Source organism: Cannabis sativa, chromosome 8, assembly GCF_029168945.1.
Source record: "Cannabis sativa cultivar Pink pepper isolate KNU-18-1 chromosome 8, ASM2916894v1, whole genome shotgun sequence".
NCBI lineage: Eukaryota > Viridiplantae > Streptophyta > Magnoliopsida > Rosales > Cannabaceae > Cannabis > Cannabis sativa.
This window is the reverse complement of record NC_083608.1, coordinates 12938409-12955648: the sequence shown is the minus strand read 5'-3', so window position 1 is coordinate 12955648 and position 17240 is coordinate 12938409. Positions and strand designations below refer to the sequence as shown.

Below are 17240 nucleotides of genomic sequence, written 5' to 3'. Positions count from 1 at the left end.
AAATAAGCCTATGATTGTTTTTCTTTGTGAAACTTTGTGTGATAAAAAGAAAGTGGAGATGGTAAGTAGACAAATGGGCTTTGAGGGTTGTTTTGTTGATGAAGCCCAAGGAAGAAGTGGTGGGCTCTCTTTACTTTGGCAAAATAGCAATGATATTAAAGTAAATATTTTTTCCAAAAATCATATAGATTGTGTTGTTTCTACCAGTGGTACACCAGATTTTAGACTGTCGGGCATCTATGGTGAACCGAACCAAAGTCAAAGGAGACTTAGATGGAATCTAATTCAAACTCTCAAAGAAGAATCCCCTGACCCGTGGGTTCTTATAGGGGATTTTAACAATGTATTGAGTCAAGAAGATAAAAAAGGTGGAAGGCCACACCCCTCGTGGCTCATTGATGGTTTCCAGGAAACCCAACATGCGTGTAACCTTTGTGATATGGAGATTCGGGGGCATCCTTTTACATGGGAGAAAAGTCGAGGCACTACTCACTGGATTGAAGCTCAACTCGACAGGGCAATTGTGTCTCAAAACTGGTTAGACCTTTTCCCTATGGCTCTTTCGCATAATTTTGAATTATCTACTTCGGATCACTCCCCGTTACTATTGGATTTTCAGCCTCAAAATTCTGGTACTGCTCCGAAACCATTCCATTTTGAGAACTTCTGGTTAGGAAATCCTGATTGTGAGCAGATTATTAGGGAGAATTGGGGGGATGGTGTGAATGCTGATATCCAAAGTAAGATAAAAAAAAACTGTGGTGAAGCTCTTCTTGCTTGGGGTAACACTAATGTGGGAAACATCTCTGCTCAATTAAAAGACTGCAACAAAAAGCTTAGATTGTTGAAAAAAGAAGAGATTCGGAGGGCATCTGCCTATTCATGGAAACAAGGCAAAAATTGTTCGATATTCTTCATCAAAAAGAAATCTTCTGGAGGCAGCGTTCGAAACAATTATGGTTGCAAGTGGGTGATAAGAATAGTAAGTATTTTCATGCCTCCGCTAATAAGCGTAGATGAAATAATCAAATCTCTAGCTTGGGGGATCAAAATGGTTTGTTGGTCTCTTGGGATAATGGACTTGCTAATGTTATGATAAAGTATTCTGAGGAGCTTTTTCTGGCGGGTTCGGCTGATCGGAATGATGTTTTACAATGTGTGGATTCTTTGATAACGACCCATCAAAATGAAGAGCTTCTTAGACCAATTTCAGAAAGTGAAGTGAAGAAGGCGTTGTTTCAAATGCATCCTGATAAGTCACCAGGTCCTGATGGTTTGAACCCAACATTCTATCAAAAGTATTGCCACATCGTGGGGCAAGATGTCGTAGTCTCGGTTCAACAATTCTTTCATTCTAGGTTGATGCCTATGGGACTAAATGATACAAACGTGGTGCTTATTCCTAAGAAGAAAAACCCAGACCATGTGAGTGATTTACGGCCAATATCACTTTGCAATGGGCTCTCCAAAATTATGACGAAAGTTCTCGCTAATCGCATGAAACATCTGCTTGATCAAGTGATATCAATGAATCAAAGTGCTTTTATCCCGGGGAGATTGATCACAGACAACATTATGATTGCCTTTGAAGTGCTACATTACTTGAAGCAAAAACAAACGGGTCGTGATGGGTATATGGCTTTAAAGCTGGACTTAAGTAAAGCCTATGATCGGATGGAGTAGTCTTTCCTCTTTGCCATTATGGCTAAGATGGGCTTTGACAACATGTGGATCTTGCTCATCCAGCAATGCTTGACAACGGTGCGTTACAATGTGGTGAGTGGTGGCTTTAATCTGGGTCCGATTGTGCCTTCTAGGGGGATTCGACAAGGTGATCCAATCTCACCTTATTTGTTCTTGATCTGTGCCAAAGGTTTATCTGCTATGATTCGAAGATTTGAAGCAACAAAGTGTTTGCATGGGTGTAGAGTAGCCAATAGAGCTCCTGTGATCTCTCATTTGTTGTTTGCTGATGATAGTTACATTTATTGCAAGGCAACTGATAGAGAAGCTAATGAAGTGTTTCGGATCTTGGCTTTGTTTGAGAAAGCAACGGGTCAACAAGTTAAATATGCCAAGTCTTTTGTGTTCTTTTCAACCAACACAACAAGTCAAACGAAAACTCTTATTTGTTCAAAAATGGGAATTCAGCCTGCTAGTGAAAATAGCAAATGCTTAGGCCTCCCAAGTTTTATGAACAGGAACAAGAATGCGGTTCTCAGATATCTTAAGGACAAGGTTCGGCAAAGAATACAAAGCTGGGATAATAAGTTCTTGTCTCGTGCAGGAAAAGAAGTCTTAATTAAATCTGTGCTTCAGTCGCTGCCTTCATATGCTATGAATGTTTTCCTATTAACAGATGAGATTTGTAAGGACATTGAACGCATGATGAGTAAATTCTGGTGGAGATCTAAGGCGAATCAAGATAATGGAATTTACTGGATGAGTTGGAAAAGATTGGGGAGTGGAAAAGAAGAAGGAGGCATGGGTTTTAGATGCCTCAAAGATTTTAACGTTACTCTTCTTGCCAAGTAAGGTTGTCGGTTACTTGAGAAAGAGGATAGTTTGGTTGGAAGAATCTTTAAAGCAAGATATTATCCCATGGGGAATTATCTCTCAGCCGACATTGGTAGCAATCCAAGCTATGTTTGGCGAAGCATTCATGAAGCTCAAGCGGTTGTTAAACAGGGTATTCAAAGGTGTATTGGATCGGGTCTAACTACAAGCATATTGAAAGATCCTTGGCTTAGTGATGAGCAACACCCTTATATTGAGTCTTCCCATCCGACACTTCATAATCAGAATGTTGCAGCTCTGTTAAAGATTTCAACAAAAGAAATGGATGATGAGATACTCAATGATGTCCTTTCAGCAAGAGACTACAACCTGGTCAAGTCCATTCCTTTAAGTCATTCTGTTAATGAAGATAAATGGTACTAGTGTAAGGAGCACACGGGTCTGTTCACCGTTAGAAGTGCATACCAGATGATTCAAGACAACAAAGCGTCGAATGATCAACCTGATAACTCGGGTTTCTGGCGCTGTCTTTGGCAACTAAAAGTGCCCCCAAAAGTTAAAAATCTCCTCTGGCGTGCGTGTTCCAACTGCCTCCCCACTTGTTTTCAGCTGTCCTAAAAAAAAGTCCCCCTTAATGTCAATTGTCCATTATGCCAAGGTGTTGTCGAAACCATATTGCATATTCTTGTTGATTGTCCTTTCTCTCACAACTGTTGGCAGGCTACTGCTATATCCCGTTTTGTAAAGCCCGCTTAGTTAATTTGGAAATTAGCAGTTATTTATGTTAATCAGGAAATTATTTATAGCTATTTAAATAATTTATTATGGAATTCAGATATGCATAATTATGTTATCAGCAGTTTTTACATTTCGCATTTCCGGTGTCCGGTATTTTGGAACGCGGCGTTTGGCTCAGTAGAGATCACAACTTAGTATGTTAGTATGTTGGGGACGGGTTTTAGACATTGGGAATGTCGGGAATGGCCGGGAATTTAGAATGTCCCAAAAATACCCCTTTAGTGATTTTTATGTGATTTTAGAAAGGAGGGGCAAAATGGTCTTTTTGCCCCAATGACTTTTTGTCTTTTGTGACTTGTAAATGGAATTATATGTTGATTTTATTTATTCTTTTCTTGGCTGAAAGTAAATGATTAATATGTGAATAAATCCCTTTTTTCTCACATTTTCACACTTAGTCAATTTTAAGGAAATTTCAAAAACTCACACACACACAACTCTCTCTCTCTTTTTCGGCTGAGAACTTTGGGGTTCAAGAGCTGGATTTTGTGGTGATTCAAGCTTGGGTTTGCAATCTCTATTGATCTCTTGTGTGGTATGTGTTTCCTTGTCCCTTTCTCCTTAAATTTTTGAAGAAAAATGATGAAATTGGATGGTAATGCATGTGAATTTTGAGAGTTGTTTCTGCTGTATTTTGTTGTTGATTTATGTTGTTCAAAGCATGATTTTTGATGATTAAATAAGTTGTGTGAAGCATGAGTAGCTAGATTGTTCAAGCTTTTAAATTATATGTGAAAATTATGAAATTTTGAGTGAAAATACATGTTTTGTTTCTGTATAATTGCTGGGTGTTCTTGTTAGTTTGCAGAGGGTTTTTCTTGCTTAGTTAAGTAGAATTAACTAGGCTAGGGTGCATGCTAGTGGGTTTAACCAAGTTTGAGTTCTTGAACTCAAAGCTTGGTCTTCAATGGTGAAATTTGCTTGTGAGGTTTCTGGGTAGGTTTGAGGCCTTGGAAATGTTTGTTAGGACCTATGTAGGAGGTCTGGAAAGTTTGGGATCAATTGGGGTTAAATTGGTCGAGATTTGGGAATTTTTGGTTCTCGCTCGCGAGGAACCGGAATTCCGGTTGAGCATCCGGAATTCCGGATGGGGTTCAGAATTTTCCCAGAACCGGAATTCCGGTTGGGCAACCGGACTTCCGGATGGGGGATTTTTCGTAACCCTAGTTTTCCTCGTTTTGGGTTTTTAGGGGTATTGCCATGCTTTTTATCGATAGGGAAACTTTTAGTTTCGAGTTTTAGTCCGGGAAGTGATTTAGCGTGTCATATAGCGTTGTGGTTTTTATGGTTTAGGAGCCGATGTCCGCCGTTCGGCTTGATTCCGGTCGGGTTGACGGCACACCCGAAATCGGAATCCGAGGTAAGATTAGTATAACGGTATGCATATGTAGATTACATGTTTAGCGTGCATGTAGGAAGCCCGTTAGATTACATTAGATATGTATTTAGGCTTCGAACCACCCAACCCCGTCACGTCGGTACGAGCCGGAGTATGACCAAGCCGGAGTATGACCGGTTCGACCGATCAGCCGACACTTGGTTGGTGGTTCCGTGCTATTGACGTATCCCGTCGGGACGAAATTTGGAGTATGACCAGCAGCCGGAGTATGACCGGTTCGCCCGATCGGGAGGATATAGTAACACGTCGGTACGAGTGGAGTATGACCAGCAGCCGGAGTATGACCGGTTCGACCGATCAGGTTGTTACGTGTCAATAGTACCGTCCCCTGAACGTTCAAAACTCAGTACCATGTTGGACATGGCAGTAGTGCTCAGTACCATGTTGGACATGGCAGTAGCGGGACTCAGTATCGTGTTGGACACGGCAGTCAGTTTTATGTATGATATTATTATGCTTTTCTTACTGAGTCTGTCGACTCACAGTTTACGTTGCATGTGTAGGTAAAGGCAAGGCGATTCTTGCCGATGGACCGTGAGCGAGCTTATGGGATTGTACATGTCGGGGCGGTTAGGCCTGGAGCGTACGATCCTCGGGACAGCACGGCTGAGATTTTGTAATTGTCGTTAGACGACTTTATTTTGATGTAAAAGTTGAGCAGTGAATACGTTTGTAAATATTTTTATAAATCGGGATCCCGAGACTTTTTGCAAAATGGTTTATAAGTTTAATGAAAAAGCAAAATTTTAATTAATCACGTTTTTCCATAAACCTCGTTGATTAGCAACGAGCTGCACAGTACGTTTAAAAATCACGTAATACGCCTAAGTTAGTTAGGGTGTTACAATTTGGTATCAGAGCCGCCAGGTTGTCTTCCGAAGATCGTCACGACATGTACAATCGTCATCAGCAGTTAGCTCGGTTCACGGTTCAGTAAGCCTTTATTGCTTTAGTAGTTTATTTTATTCAGTTATGAAAAAGAAAAGCTGTTAGGAAGCATGTTAGTAGCTGATAGTAGAATAGGCGCATGTTTCATTTCTAATTTCCAAATTAAGCGGCATTAGTAAGCTCGCCCTGAATACGACACGATATGCCAACTCTTGGTTTCGCAGGCGGTTCTAACTAGATGGACGCCAGGCGGACCACGAGGAGTCAGGGCAATTCAGTGGGGTCGAATCAGGGAGAGGGAGCTCAGTTTCCCCCACCTGCTAGGGGCCGAGGCAGAGGTCCCCGAGGCAGGGCTCGTGGTCGGGGTGATGAGAACCCGCCACAGGCTGCCCAGGCTCCCCCAGCCGATCAGGGAGCCCCGAACTGGGAGTTGCGGTTTGCGGAGATGCAAGCCAGGATCGAAGAGCAAGACCTCGAGATTCAGAGGTTGAGACCGGGCGGGGTGCTCCTGCGGTTCCGGTGCCGAGTAGTTCCGGTGGCACCCGCCCGCTGCCTGTGCCGAGATGGTAGTGGCGGCCCACGCATTGGAACCTTTATATGAACGGTTCGAAGCAAGCACCTCCGGTATTCCCGGGAGGTCCGGATGTGTCGAAAGCCGAGCGGTGGCTTACGGTGATCACCGGGAATCTTGAACTTTATGGGTGTCACCGCAACGACGGGTGGTGTGCGCCACATTTCGGTTCCGGGAGGATGCCCTGGTATGGTGGGACATGGTGTCTCAGATTCACGATGTCACCACCATGACTTGGGAGAGGTTCCAGGAACTTTTCAACGCGAAGTACTACAATGAGGCGGTTAGAAGCGCCAAGAGAAAGGAATTCGTTCACCTGACTCAGCGGGAGAACATGAGTGTCACTGAGTATACTACTCAGTTTGACCGGTTGGCGAGGTTAGCCTCGGGAATTGTGCCGACCGACTTCAGCAGAAAGGAGAAGTATCTGGACGGGTTGAATCCCAAGATCAGGCATGACCTGATGATTACCACTGACGACAGCACCACCTACGCTCAGATGGTGGAGAAGGCACTGCGAGCTGAGGGCGCAGTGGGATGTATGTCAGATTCAGCCAGTACTCCGGTCGGTGGCGGAGCTCCTACCCCTCCTGCATCAGGATTTAGCAGGGGGAGTAGTGGTTCGGCCATTGATCAGAGGAAGAGGGCACCCACTGCTTCCGGCGGCTCGAGTCAGAACAAGAGGTTCCGGGGAACCGCAACGGAGGGAGTCGTCCTGGTGGTAATGAGACTCGCTTCTCCTATCCCGAGTGCCCTATCTGCAAGAGGCATCATCGGGGAGAGTGCAAGGGGCAGGGATGCTTTCATTGTGGCATGCCCGGGCACTTCAAGAGGGAATGTCCCCAGCTCCGGCCAGAGGCACCGAGAGCTCCAGCGATGCCCACTCCAGCCAGGGTATTCGCGATCACGCAGGCTGATGCAGATGCCAGCCCATCAGTTGTTACAGGTCAGATTCTTATTAACGACTCGTTTTATTCAGTGCTGTTTGATTCTGGGGCTACACGTTCTTATGTGGCGGCCAGAATCTTTAGTAAGTTGGGTAGACCCTATGATAGATATGAGTCAGGGTTTGGAACCCTGTTACCTGGCGGAGAATTGGTTATCTCCAATAGGTGGATTAGGTCTATGCCGATCAGGATAGATGGTAGAGAGTTGAGCGCTGATCTGATAGAGATGAGCTTAGTCGAATTTGATATTATTTTAGGAATGGATTTCCTATCTAAATATTCGGCGAGCATTGATTGCAAGAGGAAGATGGTGGTCTTCCAACCGGAAAGTGAAGAACCGTTCGTATTTGTGGGTTCGGTTCAGGGATCTCGGATCCCGGTGATCTCGGCTATGTCAGCGAGAGAATTATTGCACGGTGGGTGCTTAGGGTTTCTGGCCGTGGTGGTGGACACCACTCGGCCAGACACCATTCGGCCAGAGGACATCAGAGTGGTTCGGGAATTTTTGGACGTTTTTCCCGAAGAACTTCCAGGGTTACCACCTCATCGGGAGATCGACTTCGTGATTGACTTGGCACCAGGGGTGGATCCGGTTTCTAAAGCCCCGTATAGGATGGCTCCAGCTGAACTTAAGGAGTTAAAGATTCAGCTCCAAGGGTTGCTTGACATAGGGTTCATTCGGCCCAGTGTGTCACCCTGGGGAGCCCCGGTTTTGTTCGTGAAGAAGAAGGATGGATCTATGAGGATGTGCATCGACTACAGAGAGTTGAACAAGCTGACGGTGAAGAATAAATATCCATTACCTAGGATCGATGACTTGTTCGATCAGCTTCAGGGGAAGACGGTCTTTTCTAAGATTGACCTCCGTTCGGGTTATCATCAGTTGAGGATCCGAGAGGAGGACATTCCAAAGACGGCTTTCCGCACTAGGTATGGACACTACGAGTTCCTGGTTATGTCATTCGGACTAACCAATGCTCCTGCAGCATTCATGGACCTGATGAACAGAGTATTCAAGGATTTCCTCGATATCTGTGTGATTGTGTTTATCGACGATATCCTCGTGTACTCTCAGTCAGAAGAGGAGCATGAGTTACATCTTCAGATGGTACTGCAACGACTTCGAGAACATAGACTCTACGCCAAGTTCAAGAAATGTGAGTTCTGGTTGTCTCAGGTGTCCTTCCTAGGGCACATTGTGAGTAAAGATGGGATCAAGGTGGATCCCGGGAAGATCGAATCCGTCAGGGATTGGCCGAGACCGAAGACAGTGACAGAGATCAGAAGCTTTTTGGGATTAGCTGGGTATTACCGTAGGTTCGTGGAGGGGTTCTCCAAAATTTCAATGCCCCTAACCGAGCTTACAAAGAAGAATCAGCGATTTATCTGGACAGATAAATGCGAAGCTAGTTTTCAGGAGCTGAAACAGAGATTGATTACTGCTCCGGTACTAGCTTTGCCTTCGGACGAGGAGAAGTTCGTGGTCTATTGTGACGCATCCAAACAGGGTTTGGGGTGCGTATTGATGCAGGCCGATCGGGTTATCGCTTATGCCTCCCGTCAGTTAAAGGATTATGAACAGCGATACCCGACTCATGATTTAGAATTGGCCGCAGTGGTTTTTGCACTGAAGATTTGGCGGCATTACTTGTATGGTGAGAAGTGCGAGATCTATACCGACCATAAAAGTCTCAAGTATTTCTTTACTCAGAAAGATTTGAACATGAGACAGAGGCGTTGGTTGGAGTTAGTGAAGGATTATGATTGTGAGATCCTTTACCATCCCGGGAAAGCCAATGTTGTGGCCGATGCCCTGAGCAGAAAGGGTCCCGGGCAGGTAGCTAGCATGGTTCAGATCTCACCTCAGCTAGCAGAGGATATGGTCAGGTCCAGCATTGAGTTTGTGGTAGGTCAGCTACACAACTTAACGCTGCAATCTGATCTGTTAGAAAGAATAAAAGTTGCTCAGACGACAGATCCGGAGTTAGTGAAGATCCGAGATGAGGTATTGGCTGGTCAAGCCAAGGACTTTTCAGTGTCAGATAGTGGGATGCTTTTGTATAAAGCCAGGGTTTGCGTCCCGAACAGTGTGGACTTGAGGAACGAGATCTTTGAGGAGGCTCATTCTACCCCATATTCTCTGCATCCCGGCACCACCAAGATGTACCAAGACTTGAAACCGTACTTCTGGTGGAACGGTATGAAGAAGAATTTGGTAGAATTCGTATCGAGATGCCTCACATGTCAGCAGATCAAGGCTGAACATCAGAGACCAGCAGGGTTGTTGCAGCCTCTAACCCTACCAGAATGGAAATGGGAGGATATTACTATGGATTTTGTGGTCGGGTTACCTAGGACCACGGGTATGTATGATTCCATCTGGGTAGTGGTGGACCGATTTACGAAATCTGCTCATTTTCTGCCGGTCAGAACGACGTTTACAGTGGATCAGTTGGCAGAGTTATATGTCAGGGAGATAGTGAGACTTCACGGGGTACCGAAGTCTATAGTCTCGGACAGGGATCCGAAATTCACCTCCAAATTTTGGCAAAGTTTGCAACGGGCAATGGGTACAAAGCTAAAATTCAGTACAGCATTCCATCCTCAGACAGATGGTCAGTCCGAAAGGACAATTCAGATATTGGAGGACATGCTGAGAGCCTGTGTTATGGACTTTGAGGGTTCATGGAATAAATACCTACCGTTAGTAGAGTTCTCATACAACAACAGTTACCAGAGTACAATAGGGATGGCACCCTACGAACTGTTGTACGGTAGGAAATGTAGATCCCCTATCCACTGGGATGAGACAGGGGAGAGGAAATACCTAGGTCCAGAGTCAGTTCAACGGACCAATGAGGCAATAGAGAAGATTAAAGCTAGAATGCTTGCCTCCCAGAGCAGACAGAAGAGTTACGCAGATCCGAAACGTAGAGATGTTGAGTTCCGAGTAGGGGACCATGTGTTTTTGCGAGTATCTCCGATGAAGGGGATTAAACGTTTCGGGAAAAGAGGCAAGTTATGCCCTAGATTTACAGGACCTTTCGAGATTCTCGAGAAGATAGGTCAAGTGGCATATCGGTTAGCATTGCCTCCAAACTTTATCGATGCACAACGTATTTCATGTCTCAATGTTGAGAAAATACGTTTCAGACCCCTCTCATATACTCAGTTATGAGAGCCTTCAGCTTCAGTCAGATATGTCTTATGAGGAACAGCCAGTGCAGATCCTGGATAGAAAGGATAAAGTCCTTCGGAATAAGACCATAGCATTGGTCAAGGTTCTCTGGAGAAACAGTAAGGTGGAAGAAGCCACCTGGGAGCTAGAATCAGATATGCGAGCTCAATATCCAGAGTTATTCAGGTTAGATTTCGGGGACGAAATCCTTTTAAGGGGGGGATAGTTGTAAAGCCCGCTTAGTTAATTTGGAAATTAGCAGTTATTTATGTTAATCAGGAAATTATTTATAGCTATTTAAATAATTTATTATGGAATTCAGATATGCATAATTATGTTATCAGCAGTTTTTACATTTCGCATTTCCGGTGTCCGGTATTTTGGAACGCGGCGTTTGGCTCAGTAGAGATCACAACTTAGTATGTTAGTATGTTGGGGACGGGTTTTAGACATTGGGAATGTCGGGAATGGCCGGGAATTTAGAATGTCCCAAAAATACCCCTTTAGTGATTTTTATGTGATTTTAGAAAGGAGGGGCAAAATGGTCTTTTTGCCCCAATGACTTTTTGTCTTTTGTGACTTGTAAATGGAATTATATGTTGATTTTATTTATTCTTTTCTTGGCTGAAAGTAAATGATTAATATGTGAATAAATCCCTTTTTTCTCACATTTTCACACTTAGTCAATTTTAAGGAAATTTCAAAAACTCACACACACACACAACTCTCTCTCTCTTTTTCGGCTGAGAACTTTGGGGTTCAAGAGCTGGATTTTGTGGTGATTCAAGCTTGGGTTTGCAATCTCTATTGATCTCTTGTGTGGTATGTGTTTCCTTGTCCCTTTCTCCTTAAATTTTTGAAGAAAAATGATGAAATTGGATGGTAATGCATGTGAATTTTGAGAGTTGTTTCTGCTGTATTTTGTTGTTGATTTATGTTGTTCAAAGCATGATTTTTGATGATTAAATAAGTTGTGTGAAGCATGAGTAGCTAGATTGTTCAAGCTTTTAAATTATATGTGAAAATTATGAAATTTTGAGTGAAAATACATGTTTTGTTTCTGTATAATTGCTGGGTGTTCTTGTTAGTTTGCAGAGGGTTTTTCTTGCTTAGTTAAGTAGAATTAACTAGGCTAGGGTGCATGCTAGTGGGTTTAACCAAGTTTGAGTTCTTGAACTCAAAGCTTGGTCTTCAATGGTGAAATTTGCTTGTGAGGTTTCTGGGTAGGTTTGAGGCCTTGGAAATGTTTGTTAGGACCTATGTAGGAGGTCTGGAAAGTTTGGGATCAATTGGGGTTAAATTGGTCGAGATTTGGGAATTTTTGGTTGCTGCTCGCGAGGAACCGGAATTCGGTTGAGCATCCGGAATTCGGATGGGGTTCAGAATTTTCCCAACCGGAATTCCGGTTGGGCAACCGGACTTCCGGATGGGGGATTTTTCAGAACCCTAGTTTTCCTCGTTTTTGGGTTTTTAGGGGTATTGCCATGCTTTTTATCGATAGGGAAACTTTTAGTTTCGAGTTTTAGTCCCCGGGAAGTGATTTAGCGTGTCACTTATAGCGTTGTGGTTTTTATGGTTTAGGAGCCAGTAATCCGCCGTTCAGCTTCAGTTCAGTCGGAGTTGACCGCACACACGAAATCGGAATCCGGGTAAGATTAGTATAACAGTATGCATATGTAGATTACATGTTTAGCGTGCATGTAGGAAGCCTGTTAGATTACATTAGATATGTATTTAGGCTTCGAACCACCCAACCCTGTCACGTCGGTACAGCCGGAGTATGACCAGCGGCGGAGTATGACCGGCTCGACCGATCAGCCGACACTTGGTTGGTGGTTCCGTGCTATTGACGTATCCCGTCGGGACAGGAGTATGACCAAGGCGGCGGAGTATGACCGGTTCGCCCGATCAGGAGGATATAGTAACACGCTCTGTACAGCCGGAGTATGACCGGCGGCGGAGTATGACCGGTTCGACCGATCAGGTTGTTACGTGTCAATAGTACCGTCCCCTGAACGTTCAAAACTCAGTACCATGTTGGACATGGCAGTAGTGCTCAGTACCATGTTGGACATGGCAGTAGCGGGACTCAGTATCGTGTTGGACACGGCAGTCAGTTTTATGTATGATATTATTATGCTTTTCTTACTGAGTCTGTCGACTCACAGTTTACGTTGCATGTGTAGGTAAAGGCAAGGCAGTTGCTGATGGACCGTGAGCGAGCTTATGGGATTGTACATGTCGGGGCGGTTAGGCCTGGAGCGTACGATCCTCGGGACAGCACGGCTGAGATTTTGTAATTGTCGTTAGACGACTTTATTTTGATGTAAAAGTTGAACAGTGAAAACGTTTGTAAATATTTTTATAAATCGGGATCCCGAGACTTTTTGCAAAATGGTTTATAAGTTTAATGAAAAAGCAAAATTTTAATTAATCACGTTTTTCCATAAACCTCGTTGATTAGCAACGAGCTGCACAGTACGTTTAAAAATCACGTAATACGCCTAAGTTAGTTAGGGTGTTACACGTTTCCCCTCACCTGCAACAAGCTTCGCGGGCTGGTTTGATGAAGGTTTAAAGCTGTGGAACAAGGATGAACAACTTGGCACTGCTATGCTATGTTGGTCTATTTCGAGTAATCGGAACAACAAGATATGGAACTCTAAACAATCTTCTATTGAGGAAGTGGTATCAAAAGCATCTCTTAACTTTGTGTCTTGGAATAATGCTCAAAAAAACTCCTACATATCTCCTACTGGTCACGGTCAGCAAGGAAGATTTATTGAGCATTGGATTAAGCTGATTGACCCTTTCATCAAAGTTAATGTTGATGGTGCCATCTTCTCAAATGAGGCCTGTTTCGGATTTGGTTTTGTAGCAAGAAATAGCTCTGGCAATGTTATTGAAGCGGTTCAAATGTGTAAGCAAGGTGTGTGGAGTCCACTAATGGTGGAAGCAATGGGAATGAAGGAAGCTCTAAGTTGGATAAAGAGGAATGATTGGCACCATGTCATAATTGAGTCTGACTGCTTACGCTTATTAATGATATCAAGAATGCTAAAACTTTAGCTTCTCCTTATGGCTTTGTTTTACAAGATTGTAGAGGTTTGTTAACCTCTTTATTTAATGTTGATTGTTGTTTTGTTAAACGGTCTGCTAATGGTCTTGCGCATGCTTTGGCGCGGGCTTCTCTTCACGAGGTTGATCGTGTTTTTAGTGGGAACTGTTTATCCACTTTTTATTGTTCTATTGTTTTGGAAGATTTGATTTAATAAAGCTTTTATTGTTTTCAAAAAAAAATATAAGAGGCAAAATGAAGAAGAGGGGGAATCAGGTGGCTTTAATTTATTGAGTATTAGGAGCGATATATGTGGCCCCTAAAAGTCGCTTCTAAAAGGGGAATCTGACAGCTTTTCAGACTATGTTATGAGCAGGACAAATCCCGCCCATAATCAACGCTACTATTTTTAACTTTTGATGTCGCCCCTTATACTTTATTTTGTCACCTCTACAAGTTTTAGGGGCGACATACGCTTTACAAATTAAAAAAAAAAAATCAGATTACATAAGGAGCGACTACCCATATTATTAGAGGTGACATTATGTCGCTCCAAAATTAGTGGCTCTTAATAAGTAGTAGTGACCCTTACAAGAAAGGGATTAATACATAGCCGCCTCGCAGAGAAATCCTAGGACTCGTCGACTCCGGTACGTGGTAATATTAATGCAATTATTACCGTTTAGTCCTTGTATATATTTATTTGTGAGAGAGAATTAAATAATTTAATCATAAACCTATGTGACGCTTCTAAACGGACAAATGTATATATACAAATTATGCCCGCAAATATATATATATGTTTTAATTTTTCAGTTATGATTTTGTAATTTTTATTTTTATTTTTTATTAAAATTTTATTTAGTGACCTCAAATTATTTTTTTACACTTTTTAGGCTTTCTGTCTCTCCCTGGATATAATTTTTAAATTTTAGTGGAGTTGGAACAAAGCTTAGCTATTTTTATACAATACACACGATCGAGATGTTTAATAATATAGAGTATATACTCAGTATGCATGTGTAAAAATAAGTAAATGTTCCATCCCATGATTCGAGGTCTTAACCAGTTATAGATTAGGAGTCGTACTCTACTGATATGTACAGTGATTACTATATAAATAATTAAATATAGTGTATCCATATGTGACGCCACACCAATAATTAATATATAACAAATGTCACCATCATTAGACAAAAAAACACACACACACACTTGAAAGCTTGGCGAAATCAACCTCTCCACTTAGAAGGCTTCTTACTGGTCGAACATTTTATATTTGATATAACTAAATAATTTTGATACTTATTAATTAATCGGTCCCCGAAAAATTGTATAAATGCATACATTAATCTAAATCAATCTTCATAATTAAGTGTAAAACAATAAGCTAGAACAAAAACAGTTTATATCCAATTTTATAAATATTTTTTTAGAGAAAATCATGAAGGCAGCTCAAGTAGTTGATCAAGAAGTGCAAACCGGCAAGGTGTCAATAGAGTCAACCACGAGGCGAAGTGTAAGCCGGGGGCTATCAATACTAGATTTCATTCTGAGAGTACTTGCAGCCCTTGGAACCCTAGCAAGTGCCATTGCCATGGGAACCACCAAACAAACACTTCCTTTTGTTACTCGCTTCGTTCGATTCAAGGCCGTTTATAAAGACCTTCCCACATTTACGTGCGTCATTACATACATACATGCATATCATCGTTCTTAATATATACATTTTTATTTTTTAACTATAATATATAATGTTTAGTACAATGTTTTAGTTGATCTATTATTAATGTTGACGTTTCTATGTTGGAATTGATGCAATTCGTAGGTTTTTTGTGATTGCGAATTCTATTGCGTTCGGATATCTTCTTCTCTCACTCACTATCTCTTTCCTACACATCGTCAAATATAAAGCCATAAATAGTAGAATCGTCTTGATTGTATTCGACTTGGTAAGAAGAATGATATTGATCGAGGATGGTAAATAATTATAATATAGTATTATATATATACATTAATTAATTAATTTGTAGTTATATTGTGATGAAACAGGTAATAATGGGTGTATTAATGGGTGGAGCTTCAGCTGCGACAGCTATAGTGAGCTTAGCACACGATGGGAACACAATTGCTAACTGGTTTCCGATTTGCAGACAATTCAATAGCTTCTGTCAACGCGTTTCGGGTTCTCTCATTGGTTCTTACCTTGCCATAGTTCTCTTCATCATCCTAATCATCTTGTCTTCACTTGTCATCTCTCGACGCTAGCTACCTACCTAATTATTTAATGATTACAAATCTCTGTTTGTTATTTAATTTGCTTTAATGGCAAAAAATAAGATTCACAAAAGAGATGGAATCGAGCGTACGTACTGATGTAATTTGTCAAACATGGAAATATGGAATGTGGTCTTTACCTTATCATGAATTATATATGTTCTCAAATTTGCTATCTAATATGCATTATAATTAAAAACTATAATAAGATAGGCTATAGAAGAATGAAGAGGGATAAATGCTTCGGAAAATTAATATAGAAGTAAGAGAAGTGTAAAAACATATACAGGAGTAGAGTTCCGTATACATGGCTAATTAGCTATAGTAATGCCACAACATCGTCTATTGATTTCAAGGTCTTCTCGTAGTAAAGGTATGACTCATAAATCTTTGGCGTCCGTACGAAATGGTCCAGCTTTAAAAACCAAACAAAGAAAATAACAAATTATTAAAGGAAAAGAAAAAGGAAAGAAATGCAATCTCATAAAAAAATAAATCGCTAAAAATCACAATCTCATACATCTAGTCAAATAATCAGTAAAACCAATGAAATAATGCTCTTTCAAAAAATAATAATAACCAAAATCACAATCCCATCCAACCAAAATTTTAAAGTTAGTTAGTCCTATGAAATTAAAGATTTGAACAAACAAAGTTATAATTAATTATTAAGGAGATATATGAGTAATACCTCGGACATGTTATCAACCAATTCATTAGCGGCCTTGACATAATCCTTGAGGCGAGCTTCGGGCAAAATAGTCATGGCGTTCTTGAGATCCTGATTAAGATACGCCGTTTTAAGCCGAATGTAGAACAGAACATACCTCCACGACATGTTCTCCAGCATCTCCCTTATGCTCCGGAGCCCCTCCGCCGTCTGTCTGATTCTAGCCACCGCGTCCTCCGGAGACAACCCGGGCTCGAAGAATCGTTCCTTAATGAACGAACGGGTCCCCCAATTTTGGGCCACTGCCATTGGTGTCGTAGCCGCGGAACTCAGTCCCATGCCCAACGACGCTGCTAAGAATGTGGTCACGATGCTTCGACGACATGTCGTTTTGTTTTCTGAGCTGGCCCGGATCGGTGGGATTTTAGGCTGGTGATGATGTAGTGGGGCGCCGCCGAGGAGGGCGGTAGAGGTGGTGTTGCGGATGAAAAAGCTACTCATGATTGATTATTATTATTAGCCCAAGGGAAGGGAAGGTAAAGCACGCTTTTGAGTTTTGTTGCTGACAGGATTACCCACCTTTCGCCACGTGGACCTCTTTATCCTTCTGATGTGGTCCTGTCTTGTGCTCTACCTTCGTCGACCTTAATTATGTGGGCTTGAGCCTCCAAGATTCTTGTTTTGGGCTTTTCTTTCCTTGGAACTAGAATACAAGTGAGGCTTCGAGTGTTACACTAGCACCAAACAAAAACAAAAAGAATTATTTTAGAAATACCAAAACGATAAAATATTTATAAAAATGTGGATTTACAATATTCTTAACAATTTCACGGAATATTTTTTTTTTTTGGCAATATGAAAATAATGTTTTTCAAAAAAATGTAAGTAAAAAAACTGAACAAAGAATATCCGTATAAATAATAATAAAAAAAACACT

General features: G+C 41.9%; 3 protein-coding genes across 3 annotated transcripts; 2 read left to right on the top strand and 1 right to left on the bottom strand.

Moving 5' to 3' along the window:
• The first annotated feature begins 1701 nt into the window (after window positions 1-1701).
• LOC133030404 (uncharacterized) lies at window positions 1702-2535 on the top strand. Its single transcript, XM_061103141.1, has one exon. It carries the CDS (start codon window positions 1702-1704, stop codon window positions 2533-2535), a length of 834 nt encoding a protein of 277 aa, XP_060959124.1.
• A 12052-nt stretch (window positions 2536-14587) lies between these two features.
• Window positions 14588-15784, top strand: LOC133030153 (casparian strip membrane protein 1-like). Its single transcript, XM_061102396.1, has 3 exons — window positions 14588-15036; window positions 15185-15308; window positions 15409-15784. Exons 1-3 carry the CDS (start codon window positions 14801-14803, stop codon window positions 15622-15624), a joined length of 576 nt encoding a protein of 191 aa, XP_060958379.1. The 5' UTR covers window positions 14588-14800; the 3' UTR covers window positions 15625-15784.
• A 74-nt stretch (window positions 15785-15858) lies between these two features.
• Window positions 15859-16878, bottom strand: LOC133030152 (photosynthetic NDH subunit of lumenal location 2, chloroplastic-like). Its single transcript, XM_061102395.1, has 2 exons — window positions 16325-16878; window positions 15859-16048 (listed from the first exon to the last, which is right to left on the bottom strand). Exons 1-2 carry the CDS (start codon window positions 16802-16804, stop codon window positions 15953-15955), a joined length of 576 nt encoding a protein of 191 aa, XP_060958378.1. The 5' UTR covers window positions 16805-16878; the 3' UTR covers window positions 15859-15952.
• Between the last annotated feature and the right edge of the window lie 362 nt (window positions 16879-17240).

Bases quoted from the DNA above. Each gene is read 5' to 3' on its own strand.
- LOC133030404 (XM_061103141.1), top strand. From the start codon at position 1,702: ATGGCTAAGATGGGCTTTGACAACATGTGGATCTTGCTCATCCAGCAA.
- LOC133030153 (XM_061102396.1), top strand. From the start codon at position 14,801: ATGAAGGCAGCTCAAGTAGTTGATCAAGAAGTGCAAACCGGCAAGGTG. The intron at 15,037-15,184 runs GTGCGTCATTAC...TGCAATTCGTAG, and splicing joins AAAGACCTTCCCACATTTAC to GTTTTTTGTGATTGCGAATT. The intron at 15,309-15,408 runs GTAAGAAGAATG...GTGATGAAACAG, and splicing joins TCTTGATTGTATTCGACTTG to GTAATAATGGGTGTATTAAT.
- LOC133030152 (XM_061102395.1), bottom strand. From the start codon at position 16,804: ATGAGTAGCTTTTTCATCCGCAACACCACCTCTACCGCCCTCCTCGGC. The intron at 16,049-16,324 runs GTATTACTCATA...TGGTTTTTAAAG, and splicing joins TGGTTGATAACATGTCCGAG to CTGGACCATTTCGTACGGAC.